Source organism: Fusarium poae, chromosome 1, assembly GCF_019609905.1.
Source record: "Fusarium poae strain DAOMC 252244 chromosome 1, whole genome shotgun sequence".
NCBI classification, from domain to species: Eukaryota; Fungi; Ascomycota; class Sordariomycetes; order Hypocreales; family Nectriaceae; genus Fusarium; species Fusarium poae.
Genome location: NC_058399.1, coordinates 1,904,788 through 1,920,090, shown reverse-complemented (window position 1 = coordinate 1,920,090; position 15,303 = coordinate 1,904,788). Strand labels below are relative to the sequence as shown.

Here is a 15,303-nt window from a genome sequence, read left to right as displayed (position 1 = left end):
TGTTGTTACCTTATTTCCTATTAGCTGGGCTTGGCTTGGTTCCCATCTGGTAGAGGGACTCTCTACTGCTGCAGAGTTGGTAACGTCAGGTAGTGCTCAGAAGTACCTGAGCTATCATATCGTGCCCGCCCCATCATCAGTCTTAGTTTTACGGCACTTGACGACGATTTGGCGACGACTTCGGGAACTGCAATCACCTATGACGATGACCTATTCAAGCCATTGAATAATTTCGAGTGAAAAAAAGTACGCGAAGTATTAATATCTTTTCTTCAAGCTTCCCCACGATTTACCGACTCGAACCGACTCATCGAACCCGCACTTTTCTTCACTTTCACCAGCCTGCCATCAACCACATCCGATCGCTCAACCGACTGCTACCTACCTATCTATCGAACTTCCATTGAGACCAGGGCGACCGAGGGAGTGGCCTGCGGGGGGCCAACTTGACAGCAGTGGACCTTGCATCGCCGTTCCTTTCCAGTTCATCCCATGATCAACGTTGACTAGTCTACTCTGAATCCTGTCGTCTCATCACCACTCCCTGTCGACATTGCGACAACCCTGCTGCATTTCCTGTTGTAACCCAATAATACCCACGACCTGACTTCGTCATGGGCCAGGGTGATGGGCTCGCAGCGTTGGACTCAAGGCTTCGGTCGAGCGACGGTTACTGGCCGAATCCGGGCACGCCAACGGAGTCTATTGACAGTAATAGCATGAGCATGAGAGATAGCAGTAGTCTCTTCAATCAGGGTCCAGGCGCCCTGGATGATATTATGAGCTTTCTCGACAGCGAGACCCTCGATTCTTGTCCTGAAAGTTTATCTCATCGTCTTCATCCCAGACCTCTACATCATTACACAAATCAGCCAAATCACACAAAGGGCCGCATACATGCAGAATCTTCGCATGCGCATGCATACGATATCCAAAACATGCATTCCCAACTAGAGCGCCAAAAGCCACCACTGCAGCCGCAACGCCAACGCCGTGTTCCCACAAAGCCCGACACTAGCGACTTCACATATCATGTTGATCAGGATCAGGATCAGGATCAGGATCAAGGCCTCGGTGATCTTAGCTTTTTGCTGCCATCACGTCCTATGAGCATTGCGACCACCGCTATGACGACTACCACGATGGACAATGGCTTCGAGCCTTACCCACCGCCTGCGCGGCCCGGGAAGGAGCAGATCGGGTTGCGTGTCCCGCCAGATGCACGGCCTGGTCGTGACAGTCTACGATATAATTCGCAACAGTACCGCCTCAGTGCGATTGACACCGAATGTCTTTTCCCCGACGACGGCTTATCAACGTCGGACCGACGTCCATCGTCTTCACGCAGTCATCTTGTTCAATGGCGACGCAGTCCAAGTGCCAATTCCGACTCTGTCAAACACCCGAGGGTCTCTTCTGATCTCCAACCTCCGGCGCCAGATAACCGACCTTCAACAACGATCACAAGGGAAGAATTTGAGTCTCTCCCACCGACGATACAGCGGAAAGTAAGTTCATACCTCTCATTAGTCTGCGGATCTCGTCCGTTGTGTTCCATGTTTTGTTTCTGCTGGTCTTCCTCGTTACGACGGTAAGGGAGCAGTAAGCGAAAGTCTAAACCGCTAGATATGCGGTCAACGGATTGTCGTTGTCATTGCCATACCAATCCGCAATCATCACTCCTTTCTTCGCTACGAACAGAGTTTTGCACATCGACAAGTGTCTGTTCTCTTCTTCTATGGGTTAAGTCGTGGAGTCCGGCTCAGGTAGAGCGTCCCCGAATCATCATGACTTGGCAAGGTTGAATTCGACCTGCGTCTAAAATGGATGGATCCTCCTTTTTGGACTTACCAGGGTCACTTGCAACCACCAAAAACCAGAAACCCAGGGGACCTTGAGGAGCCGGGGGACCGTCAGTAATCGCCAACAGAACCCACCGTCCCACCGCAACAGCCTTGACCTTGCCCTGCCTGTCTAGCCTGGCGAGCGGTGGCCGTTCTGGCGGCTCCACGCACTCGGTGGGTTCAGTGCTTACCCATTGGCCGATCCCCCCCGGTATCTTGTGCAGGACCCAGTACCAAGCTGAGCTCTCCTTCGCTCAGCAATCACATCCCCCAAAGAGGCGTTGTGATGGCGCCCAGGACTTGCAGTTCCTGGACGATCCATGTATCAACGTGCTTGTGCGCCCGACAATCACCAGGCGTCATACACCCCAAGACACATTCGAGTCGTGCCCCACGAGCCATTAGTTGACGGCTCACTGCCCTAGCTCTACCGCTTCGTTCCTGAATTGAGGCATATCCATTCCGATTCCAGTTTCGCCCCTCTCTCGTACCTTTAAGAACTAGGGAGTCCCTTTCATGGTTTTATGTGCCTTATATTTATTGTTTGCTTCAATATTGGTTCCTTCACATAGTTCTGTTACTTCATACTAAATATCTTCCCTTTCCAGTACTTCTCAACTATCGAGCGATCACAATTGGCCCACTCTCCTGACTTGGGACGACATCAGCGATCCGGGAGCGTCGGACAGGATCAACTCCTCACACCCTGGTCATCACTTCCAAGGCCTAGAAGAAGCTACGAGCCCCAAGAAAGGCCTATTACTTCGGATGCTTCTTTACACCACTTGGATCGACCACGTATTGCTTCTACAGACCAACAATTCTACGCCAATCTGCCCGAAAAGATAAAGCGCCGACATCTCACAGACGAGGAGCTTCTATTCGCCTATCAATCACAGAAAACCCCAAGTCAGAGCACAGAGGACCTGCCAGATAAGACTGGTATTGAGTGGCATCCACAAGATATCATGTTGCAGTCCCCAATCCCAAGCCCAAGGTTATCCAGTGGGCGATCGTCGTACTCCAGCATGCTGCCACGGCAAAATGATAAATCGGCATCAAGCTCAGAAACGACAAGACCGGATTCTTTCTACGATAGCTTCCGATGGCTGGACGATGAAGAGGGACTTGATCTTCGTCTGTATCTAGATGACTATCACATCGGCCTGCGCGAGGAGGTACCGGTTCCCAACAAGAGCCGAAGGCCTTCATTTCGTCGTCATTTATCTATCAACAAGCTGCCATTCGGAAGGCCATCTATGGCCTGCGACAGACTTACACAAGAGGAAATTCTACCTTCCCCGACTTCTGCTGCTGCTCCCCCCGTATCGCGCAGCTCCGTTATCGGCCCTTTCGGCCACGGCCGTAAGAAGTCGAGGGCTCGAACATTGTCGTTAATATCTGCCAACAGGCAGAGTATGGTTTCGCCCTTGGCATCCCCAATCGATCCTGCTGCAACTCACTATCAAGACCCTGAGGCCCGGAAGAAACTGCGAGAATGTCTGGCATCACCGCAAAAGTTTGACGAAGCTATCGAGTTCGGGTTCTTTTCCAAAGACGGAGGGTCGAGGCCTCAGACGGGAGTGTTCGGCAAGAATACGGTTCATCAACAAGACAGGTTGCGCAGCTTCCTGGAGGATGATCGATCATCCAAATACAGTGATGACGCTTCAGCAGCCGAACCTGATTCTCCAAAGACACCTCAATTATATGACAGGGCACATCAAGTTCGATCTGTGAGGAATAGTATCGAACACTCTTCCCATTCCAAGATGGACAAATACATGCCGGATACAATGTCAAGTCGAGAGATGACGCTTCGCATGACCTTGACCAGACCGGATCTTAGGCAAAGCGAGGACCAGATCTATGGCTGGAAGCAGGGCAACAGCCACGGGGGCCCGAGCCGTGACGAACCTGTCCCGAGTCCAGCCCTATACTCTCGTGGTGGAAACCCGAAACAGAGCATAGAGAGGCAACTTGCTGCTTTTGATCAGTGGGAAGATCACCAAGAACACGATAGCGGTGCTGTGAAAAGGCTTTGGAATCGAGTCAAACGATCTTGAATGGCCACAAAACTAAAGCATCGAAGCCACGCATTTGTTATAAAAGAAAAGTCATCCGTTTTCAATGTCTGATCGATACTGCTTCATGCATTCCTTTTGTCACATTTGCTCACTACGAAATACCCCAATGTTTAATCGTTATTATAGACCTTTCATTTCATTTCATCAAACTTGCTACGGTTCAGTATATATACAGGCATTTCACCTGAGAACAACAGTCTTAGGTATCCATTGGATGGAGTTGGGGAGTTTGTATCGTGTCCCTGGCTGCTCGCTGCTACCAAGCGCCAGCCCATACATAGATTTTGTCCATAGTTGCAGTCTGCCAGCTGGCAAGCATGGCGTAAATTGAAAGCAGATACTGGTCACGCTATTGAAACTCATTAAAATGTGCATATATGACAGTCGCCAAGCTATAGGCTACATGGCTCTATTCACGCTCATTCTGTCAACTGTTATTCCTATCTATCATACATATTTTTGTGACAAGTCAAGCTGTCCAACACGTGGTGCGCCTCCTCCCCCAGTCTGCTTTTTCATAATACCACATGTTATGCCCAAGCACTTGCATCCTTTTTTCATGCAGCCAACAAGGATATATCACACGGCAAATGTGATTACCGTGCATCCGGCATATGTCACCAAAAGTAAGCTGTGCATTTTCGTAAAACAGTAGCCCGGAACGAGCATCCATATCCGGGAGGGTTTCCCCTTATCCCCGCCAGCGTGCGCGCCTTGGAGAGTTCATGCAAGTCTTAGTTGACAACTTTGGGCTAAGCTGACAAGAAGTAAAAAAGATCTTCAAGAAGCAATAGCTTGCCTACCTGGTATCCAGGGGTTAATTTGTAAGTGAACTCAGACATGAGCGTGGGTACGAAAAACGAAAAATCTTGGAAGTGGTCTACGCTGCAAGGATGAGTTATTTCGTTTCTTAGGTAGGCTCAAGTTTTAATTCTCCCCGGTGGTCCCTGTGCATGCACATCATAAGCCGTGCGTTGCGAATGGATGAATAGGGGCAGAAACAGACAGACAGACACGGAACATGTATTTGTTATACGACAGAAAGGAAAGCAAAGAAGATGTTGCTATTGCTGGGGAGATTAACAAAAGGAAGAGGAAAAAGAAACTCCGGTACAGGGAATCGAACCCTGGGCTCCGCGGTACTTATCTCTCAGGTTATGAGAGCGCGAAATGTTAGCCACTACACCATACCGGACAGATAATCGGAATTGGTGATTGTTGACAGGGTGTTCGGTATTGGCATCTAGGAGCGACTTCACCACTGTCCTCCCTCCTGAACACTTTCTCGATAGTGAGTCTTGACGTGAAGGGATAGATAACCAAAGAACATATGTGATTGGTTTATACCATAATGTCTGCCGCTCCTTCTGTTCTATATCCTCCGCTATACCAATGCTCAACTTGTCAAAAAAGACCCCGTTATTCCATCGCTTGCATCTTTTCAGACAATAAAAAGAAATGGCTCCCAGTAAGACACCATATTATCATACAATTCCGATCCCTGGTCCATCATAGCTCGTACACTCGCGCATCCCTTAGACCTCCTCATCGCTATCGTCACCGAGGAGTTCACCCTCGTCATCATCGACCATGGAGTAGTCACCCCGTCCCCGGGCGAAGCTGTCTCGGGTGGTGTATCGTCTTGACCAGTTGCCTCCTCTGCTTCGGCTTGAGACACGTTCGTAAACGCCGGCAGTAGAACGCCACAGGGAAGTCAAGACAAGTGGTAGCGAAGCAACCAAAGCCGCCAGAGCCGAGATAGCAATGACAGGATACTTAATCCAAGGCTGCTCGCTGTCGAAAGTGGCACTGTTATCGCCCAAACGGATCTGACCAAACTTCCCACTCCAGTTGCGGTAAGCATACCAGCCAAAAGCGGACGCAACACCGATAGGAATAACGATGGCAAAGAAGATACCCCAGCCTGAAGCACGATGCTTACGCTCGTATTCTTCCTCATGTCCCTCACAGGGCCAGTCCTCGTTTGTCAGGTCCAGCTCTTGGCCACCCTGACATGTTGTCAATGGGATGCGTCTATATGCCGAAGGACCATTCCATGTGGTTTCATTAGGGTGCTGGCTACACCATTCTTGACGGGAAAGAGCATCGTGGCCAGGAACCAGTTTGCATTGTCCGTGGTTGTCGGGTTCAAAGTTGTATGCACTGCGCCTCGTTAGCCTCTGTTAATCGTTTCTAGCGCATCAGGTTGCTTACCATTCAAAGTCTCTTCGGGTACACTCGCAGTTTTCATATTCTCGCAGACGTGACATGCTTGCTTGGTTGTAGCACTTACGATCCGCCTTCTTTCGGAGGTACTTGGCCTTGTGTCCAAAGAGACAGTCATCCTCCTGAAGAGGGTGTCTAGGAGACCAGAGATCGTAGTCGGCATCTTTGCAAGGTTGATTTGTGAGCCCTGAAAAGTCAAGATTGGCAGCAAACATCTTTTTATCATCTGTTCGGTACCAGACCAAAAAGTTCCGAGAAATTCCACTGTGAACAGATGTCAAATCTTGAACAGTAACTTCCTTCTTGCTGAACTCAAGGTCGGTCCAAGTCTTGCCTTCATCGACCGAGTAAGAGACCGCCTTCGATTTGACACTGTTCGCACGAGTAGCACGCTGTGCGAGCACGACGATGGAACCCTGGTCTCCGTATTGCCACGTCCAGACACCCTTCTTGACATTTTTCCAGGTAATACCGCCATCGGCCGACATGAAAGTATCAGCGTCCTTGATATCTCCAAGGCTTGAGCCGATATTTCCGTAAGCAAAGATCATACCAACAGCGGTGCTTGCAGAGAAAGTTCTGCCCTTGTTCTCACGCTCGGTGTAATGGTGCAGGTGCAGGGCACATTTGCCATCTCCAATAGAGCTGCATGAATACGACTTTCCGTCTACATCTTTCGTGGGCGGTGCCAGGAAGGTCCATTCAGCGCCATCGTTGTGAGAAATCTTGGTCTGAATTGTCTTCTTACCCTTCTTGTCTTCGGGGTTTGCAACGGTGTTGATAAGAGTAACGCCCTCAAGACCAGCAACCTTCTCAAAGTCCACATATCCGAGTTCATCGGCATTGACATTGGAGGCACTCAGGATATATGTTGTGCCATTGGAGTTGCTCTTAATGATCGAACCACGACGGTTGCCCTCGGAAAGATCGGTAGCGACAAACAAGTTGACAGCATGGTTGGAGCTGTCGAGGACGGTGTACAACGACGAATGAGAATCGTGAAAATTGTCGGGAAATCTAGCTGATTCAAATCGCTCTCCGTCCATGCTAGCAATTGCTTGTAGGCCGACCTTTTCCTTGCCGTCCGCAGAAACCTCATCGGTAGCAAGGATGAATTCATTCATGGTCGCGAACGCTGCCACAGTACCGTTATGGATTATTTTGTCTTCAGGAGAAAAGTCTTCGATGGTGACAAGAGTCTTGTCTTTTTTGATGTCCTCGTCTTTGTGGACAAGACAAACAATTTGATTCTGCTTGCGGAACTTGAAAGCGGAATTTCCAGTGAATTCGCACTTGGTTGCATATCGCTGCAGAGTCTTCCAATTGTCACCACGATCGGTGGAAAGTGAAGCTTCTGGATAGCAATCCTTACTTCCTGAAATGTCATCGCAACGGTTGCCAATCCAGATCAGCCAGTCCTTCTTGTCTGGATGGAAACTCATGTGAGCACCGGGATCAGCGAAGGGTGCTTCGAAGCTGTGGAAGCTATGGCCACGGTCAACGGTATAGATGACCTTCTTGGACTTGGTATGAAAAAAGACAACCTCTCTGAAAAAGTTGTGAGGATTGATGTTAAGAATGTCCTCCTTTTCGAGTATGCGTTTCCAGCTCTTGCCATGGTCTGAAGTGATCCACAGCTTGTTTTCAACCTCGACTTTGCCGTCAGGCGTTTTCTCACCCATGGGCCGAGCAATGACAACCTCTTCTGACGAACTGCCAGATTCGTCGCCCATAAGATAAAACTTCTGCATGTCTTGTCCCGCAACTTCTGCGAACTCGTTCTCCTTAACCGAAATATCGCCGCTGGCTGGGGCACTGGGGGGTTGCCCATCGCCCGAATTGGCACCATCGGAACACTTGCGCTCAACTGGATCATCTTTCTGAGTACCACTCTTGCGTGTACAAGTATTTCCAGGGATTAGGCGCCAGCCAGACGATCCCTTGAATGTCTCTTCCTTATCCTTGCAGGAGCCTTCAGGAATAGGAATAGGTCCCGCTTGCTTGCAGACTTTGTCGTCTTCCGGGTCTCGCTGGAAGTTGTAGTCGCATTCGAAGTCAGCATCGGTACATTCGCAGTTCTCAATAACAGGCTCAGGGTCACGGAAGTCTGCCTTCAGGAAGCAATCTGCTGATTTCTTGCGGCGGTTGTATGTTTGCTTGTGTCCCATTATGCACGTAGCCTCTCCCTTGTCATCAACACGAGCGTACCACGACTCCATATCCTTGTTTTCACACGTGCGTTTATCCATACCCTCGAAGTTGATGGCAATCATTTGGTATGCCCTATCCTTCTCACCAACAAGTAAGAACTTGAGACTTGTCGAATCTTGGGTAGTTGTGAGAATGACGGGTCGAACTTTCAGACCGTCGGGTAGTGGGACGGATTCCCAATTCTCTCCGTAGTCCAAAGAGTACGAAACCTTGTCGACTTCCTCCTTGAGAGAATCTCTGACAGCAACCAGAATGCTGCCTGTATCTCCAAACTCATACTTGTGAGGACCATCCAGTGCTTTTTTCCATGTCATGCCGGCGTTATCAGAGACGAAAAGGTTGGAACTGGCAAACTCGCCAAGAGAAGCGCCTGTATTTCCGTTACCCATCACAAGACCGGGGGCCGGGCTCGAGAAGATACGTCCAATGTTGTCGATGTCGGTCATCGAATGAAGGTGAATTCGATCCTCACCAGCCTTGACTGGCTCAAAAGTCCTGCCATCGTCGAATGTAATCTGTGTCACAACAACCTTCTTCGGGTTCTTTCCGTCGACATCTTTGCCATTCTCGACCGTGTTGACCAAGAAGATACCCTGGATTCCGCTGATCTTCTCGAAATCGACATTACCCTTGGCATTGCGATTGGTGTAGGGGACATTCTCTGTAAAATATGTGCCGTTTGAATTGCTGGTGAAAATGACACCCATAGGAGTGGATGGGTGGGAGGTCATGACATCAACCTGAATGCTGTAGTTGGTGCTTTCGAGCACTGTGTAAGCTTCTTGGTTGATCTTGTGGGAATGGTCATGGCTGTCGTCCGTGGGGAACATGGCCCGATGCCATTGCTGAGCGTTGCTTGTGACAAAAAGTGTCATCTCATCGCTGCCGACAGACGAGGAGGCCAAGAGGATAAAACTCTTGACTGCTGCGACACTAACAACACCAGTTACGTCGCGATGACCGTCCAAGCTGGGTTCAAACTCATCGTATTTTCCGCCACTGCTCTTCGCGAAGAAATTGTCAGAAACACAAAGCTTCTGGCTAGTCTTGAACAGACTCAAGGGATCAGTGACGATGCAGAGAATTCGAGTCTTGTCCAGCTCGGCATCGCCGGTGGTGAATTCTCGGTTCGCTTTGGCCCACCAACAACCCGAGGTGCTTGGACGTAGCTTATCAACAGATTTAAATCCATCGGTAGTATATGTTGTCTCTTCGTCGCAGAAAATACCATCACAGTTCATGCCATTGAAGATAATGCGCTTCGGATCGCCGGCGTGGAAGACCAGAGTATCGGGCTGGAATGCACTAGGCATCGAACCACTGCTGAATTCATTCCAAGTCTTGCCACGATCCTCGGTCTTGTAGTGCTTTCGATCTTTGGTGAGGACGAAGGCGGTTTGGGAATCGAATGGATGGAGGTACAGGAAGACTGCACTTCGATCAGGAATGCCAGGAACTTGCGCCCATGTTTTGCCTGCATCTTCGGACCTCCAGATATTTCTCTCTTCAATATCTTGGAAGACGATGACATCGCTGTCCTCGAAGTAATTCAGGTTTAGAGGAGGGTGTTTTGAGACAGAAACGTCGACCGTCGGCTTGTCTTGCTTCGCTATCACAACTGTCCAGAGCAGTGAGAAGACGAGGGCGCGCCATGAGAATGCGGCCCAGATTGAGGACCTCATCATTGCGGCGGAGCTCGAGGTAAAGGTATCATGAAGAAGCGAGGCGAGGCGAAGCGAGGATCTCGCGGATTCCAAGATTGCCGGGTATCAAAGGGTTCGTAAACGATATGATGTCGGTTTCGAAGTTGGGTTCAGCTGGTGTGTTGATGCAAAGTCATTTGCAGGCAGGACACTTTGCTCCTTACGAGGCACGTCAGCAGTGAGGCGACAGCTGTTTCGAGTACCTTTGTGTGGCGTCGAGCTCCGCCACATCGGCTATTACACGTCATTGGCCATCACCCTTTGAGGTCAACTTTGGTGATACAGCCAGGTTTAGGGACTCGAAGTACGGTGCACAGAGATACTTATCTAATGGTATGATAGATTGGAACAAATGATGTATCAATCTTACATTTGTTCCTTTTTTAACGTGAAGAGATTTTTTCCCCCAGTGCTCGTTGGAATGCATCGTGTGGCTTTTAGCTATCATGACTTTGACCTAGTAGTAGGTATGGTCTAAGCTTTGAAGATTAGTAACTACCTACTTCCAGGTAGGCTTTGGCGATCAACGAGCAAATACACCCTTGGTTCTCACGCTATCAATTCGTGATCCGCTGCTGGTAATACATGATAACGAAACATTTCTGCTTAAGGTAAGGGTCTTGGCCGAATATTGCTCAGAGACATACTTAACAGCCTTGCAACAATAACAACAGCTGTGAATATAAGAGCACCATGGTTGATGCTCAGCGTAAAGGATAGTCGCACATGATGAAATGAGTGAGGCGTAGAAGAAAATGCATCTCTTTCTCCAGCCTAAAACCGTATGTACATGTTCACCTTTTACACTTCAGAGCCTCATTTATTAAGTAGAAGCACCTAGATCAAATTCAGCGTTCCATGAAGATCATAATGTTCCAAAATGAGTGAGAACAACGTGACACTATTAAAAGTAACCATCTCGAACATTTACCAAACAGCTAGACAGCTTCTCTAGTGGACAGTAGAAAAGGTGACCTCTTAAGTCATGGGGTACCAAATAAGTAGTCTGTAAATTATTGTCTAATAAGCGTAAACTTATCTATCAATTTCGTCCCTTATGCTTCTAATATTCTAGCAGCCAGTTTCTTTGATACCCTGAGGCTTCTGATGGTCGCGATGTTAAGAAACCGATCATCAGAAACTCCAAAATAGGAAAGGCGCTAAAAACTGAAACAATGTGGAGTGGTGTCGCCATGTTCCCCTGGCCCTGGTCCCGGTTCAGGGTCAGGATCCGTACATATTTTCAGGAACTGTACATTAGTCTGACAAGCTGCAGAGGCTACTATATCTTGGAGAAAGATCTGGGCTGGTTTAATCATGAATTCAAAATTCGATCACGATATGGGGTGATAAGAGTATGCAAATGGGCATACGACACAGAAGCAATGATCACAACATAAAAGACAACGTACCGCCGAAGACCAACGCGCTATTTGGTTGGATACCAAGAGAACGACCCCAGATGAGGGGTATCGTCAGTATCTTGTATTATCTAATTAATGCCTGTGATCAAGAAATCGATCTCACTCGTTAATATAAGAAGTGGACACTCGAGGCCTGTCTTGAATTCTATTAGTGCCAATACGACGACATATATCCATCACCTAGGTAGTAAACAAACAAAACCAAACAAACAACATTCGTGGCAGTCACCGAAAGCGGTTCGAGAGTCAATTGGTGACCGTTAGCTCATAATAAACTCTGACCTTGAGAGTTCCTAAGATACAACGGAGTGAGCAGTTTATTTGGAACTAATGTAACTACAACTATTGCAAGGTCATGAGGGGTGTTCCTGATGCCGTGGCGCAACTCAAACTTTTTTTCTAGTTGAACGAGCCAGAAAAGCATTGGATGCATTGAAGACGACACCAAAAACAATCGTCATGAGAGATCACTTGCATGAATGGTGATAACCTGTAATGGTAGGTACATCGTGTAAGTGCATCGCTTCTGACCAGGGCCGTCATCCCTTTCATTTCCCCAGCTTGTTCTCAGAACTAGCCAAGGCCGGCAACGTTGGTTACAGAATGCGCCATCAAAAGAAATCCTAGATTCCTCATGCTAAATTAGGGAGACTACCCCCTTGTGAATGGGGACGTAAACAGCACCTGTTAGGTAGGGGGCCATAACATCGAACAAGCTAACGTCAGTCAATTAATAGGCAGTTGCCATCTGGGACCCATGATTGGACTTGCCCGCTTAGATCATGCCCTCCTTCACTGTGAGGGTACTTGATTGTATTGTTCCTTCCTCCACGTGCTTGTTTTGAATCCATCCGTGTTTTCTTCCCTTCATCTAGCTGCCTTCTTCCCACTTGTCCTCTCGTTATCATCTTTCCTTCTCCTTCCACTGTTCCGGCCATCTGAAATCGCGGCCCTTCGTCTTCTTTCTTTCTATCGTCAACCAGGTATCTAATACGTGAATAACGATCGTTACTCTCTACAAGTCGCATTCCCCTCGTGCTCGTCATGGCGGCCACTTACAAGCAGTTCCTGGCCGCGCCCAGCTCGTCACTGCTGGCTGATACAGCGGCCTTGCACTACGTTACTACGACTGTATCCTTCGCCGGTCCTACCCAGATCATCAAACATCTCAACGGACTTCAGAAGAAGGTGTCTAAGAAGAAGGAGGATGTATTCAACATTGTCGATGGCGGAAACGTCATTGTCTTGGAAATTGACACAGGTCTCGGTTTCCAAACTAGTGGCGGCCCATATCTTCCTGGTCTTGACGACAATTTTCTGGCTGGCCGCGACGTCTATCTTCCTATCGTATGTTGTTTACCTGCGTGAATGCTCTTTCCAGTTTTTTACCTACTTGAACTACATGCTGATTTACCCAGACTCACTTTGTGACCTTCGACGAAGCCGGCAAGATTGTCCAGATCCGACTCCAGTGGGACCAGGGTTCGCTTCTTAAGCAAGTTGAAGTGATTGGAAAATCTGGTCGCAACTGGCCTATTAGAGATAGCCGAGAGCAGATCGCATTTATACAGGCATGCATCAGGACTGCAGGCACTACCGCCCCTGCTGCCTCGAATCACAACGAGACCGTTGCGCGAGACCGAACTAACTCCAAGAACGCTTTTCGTGACCCATCCACGAGGCTGTTTGGTTCGCGGGACGAATTTGAGGATGCTGAGCCTGCCGCTGTTGTCTCTCCCTATGCGGGTACACGACCTCGCCAGCGATCGTTCACCGAAATTTTAGGTGACGAGCCCACGTCACCAAGCGCTGGTCGTCGAGCCATGTCGCCAGCTAAGGGCGGTCAGGGCAAGAACTTCAAGCCTTCACGCATTTTCGATGGTCAGGAAGACATCGACCGCCCGCCTGTAGAGCTTCAACAACACACAAACAAACGTTATATCAAGCCCCACCCCAAGAAGTACTCTCATTTTGACTTCGCAGACGGTAGTGATCCTCAGGACAGCCCTCAAAAAGGCCAACATTTCGATGATCTACCCAAGACCAAGCGCGACAGCCAATGGTCTTTCGAGGATTTCACAACACCTCAGAAAGTGAAGCCGTCCAAGACAATGCGAACACAGGATGTTCGCCATTGGGATACTGACAGGGACGCTACGGAGAATACCCCTGTTTACCAGACAGCCAAGCCTCGACGTGATGACCCACACTTCGAGCTTCCAGACGACGGTGAGAGACTGCCCCAACCGCCACGTACCGGTGCCCAACCCCCTGGCTACGCTCATAACGAGGGCCTCGGGCTCTATAAGAATCAAGTGTTTAATAGAGAAGAAGCAGGAAACAACGAGCTCCCTTTGGGCAACGTTACCAACGTAAAGAACCGCGGAAAGGATTTCGATCACCACTTTGAAATCGCCGACAACTCGCCAGCTCACCTACAACAGCGCGCAAACGAAGGCCACAAGAAGGCAGTTCAAATGATGGATCACCACTGGGATACGTACGATAGGTCACCGGCCTCTCAGAAGGAGAATCGCCCGACAGAGAACACTCCTAGTCACAAAATCAACATCGCTGGTGATGGTATGGGAGGTCGAAAGGGCACCAACCGGGATTGGCTCTATGGTGATGCCGAAGATGTTGCCCAACCAATTCCCACTCGTAAGCAACCTAATACAGTCACCTCTGACGTTCCCCTGCACAAGCCTCCTAAGATCAGCGTTGCTGGTGATGGTATGGGCGGTCGAAGGGGTGCCGACCGAGATTGGCTTCATGGCGAGACGAGCGAAGCGGCCAACGACGAATCAACAAACACCAGACCGATTCCCGAACGCACACCAGTATCGAACACCGCACCCGCCCGCGAGGTGAAGGAGAACACAGAAAAGCACAAGATCAACATTGCCGGCGACGGTATGGGTGGTCGAAAGGGAACCAACCGAGACTGGCTCTATGGTGAGACAGACGAGATAGCTAGCAACGTACCTACAAACCCCAAGCCAGTCCCTGGACGAACACCAGCCTCCAACACCGCACCAGCCAACGAGGTGAAGGAGAACACAGAAAAGCACAAGATCAACATTGCTGGTGACGGTATGGGTGGTCGAAAGGGCACTAACAGGGACTGGCTTTATGGTGACGCGACCGACGTGACCGAGAAGCCCCTTCCTTCACGACGACAAAACACATCCTCCAAGAAGGATGATTTCTGGGATTTTTAGAGACGAGTGTTTTGCCAGGGGGGGCAATCGGACTTCAAATAGGTTCTGCACTATGACACTACGTATCGTCTTGATATTAGATGTTTCACAGTGAACGTACACGCATACACCTCACGACTTACGATGGTTCGCCAGTGCCCCTGGCTCCCTTCGAAACAGCGCTCGAAAACGCAGCGTGTTCTCCCGAACTACGATAATTCTTGTCACAATTACTTTTGGTTGCCTTGTTTGCTTATGTTCCTGTCTCGTGTATGAATGATGTTCAGAGACATGAAAGCGCAACAAATTCACAACTTGGTTGGTACGAATAAACGACCTGCAGGGTAAACCTACATTTGAATTGTCAGGGAACTATGGTGAAGGGACCACCATTAGCGTATTTATATTAAGAAATCATTTTACAAAGTCATTGAAACCGAACGCTTCTTCTTGTGGCTACCATTCCGTTATCGTCAAGGATATAATTGAAGAGAGCGTGGCCATTCATATTTTACGCTTATACCATCAAATTTAGCGATCATGGCACTAGTAAAATCCGCCTTCACAACAATAATTCTCGAACTATGTGTACAGACTCTGGGTTGTGA

General features: G+C 49.0%; 3 protein-coding genes and 1 non-coding gene across 4 annotated transcripts; 2 read left to right on the top strand and 2 right to left on the bottom strand.

The window, feature by feature from the left end:
• Positions 1-614: 614 nt before the first annotated feature.
• Positions 615-3,910, top strand: FPOAC1_000643 (uncharacterized protein; the record flags this gene model as incomplete). The annotated part of the gene is made up of 2 exons (XM_044845254.1): positions 615-1,508; positions 2,453-3,910. 2 exons carry the CDS (start codon positions 615-617, stop codon positions 3,908-3,910), a joined length of 2,352 nt encoding a protein of 783 aa, XP_044711170.1.
• A 1,126-nt stretch (positions 3,911-5,036) lies between these two features.
• On the bottom strand, positions 5,037-5,126 carry FPOAC1_000642. Its single transcript has one exon. It is a non-coding gene; the product is annotated as a tRNA-Glu (tRNA).
• A 340-nt stretch (positions 5,127-5,466) lies between these two features.
• VPS10 (vacuolar protein sorting/targeting protein PEP1) lies at positions 5,467-10,053 on the bottom strand (the record flags this gene model as incomplete). Its single annotated transcript, XM_044845253.1, has 2 exons — positions 5,467-6,094; positions 6,146-10,053. 2 exons carry the CDS (start codon positions 10,051-10,053, stop codon positions 5,467-5,469), a joined length of 4,536 nt encoding a protein of 1,511 aa, XP_044711169.1.
• A 2,486-nt stretch (positions 10,054-12,539) lies between these two features.
• On the top strand, positions 12,540-14,716 carry FPOAC1_000640 (uncharacterized protein; the record flags this gene model as incomplete). The annotated part of the gene is made up of 2 exons (XM_044845252.1): positions 12,540-12,842; positions 12,914-14,716. 2 exons carry the CDS (start codon positions 12,540-12,542, stop codon positions 14,714-14,716), a joined length of 2,106 nt encoding a protein of 701 aa, XP_044711168.1.
• Between the last annotated feature and the right edge of the window lie 587 nt (positions 14,717-15,303).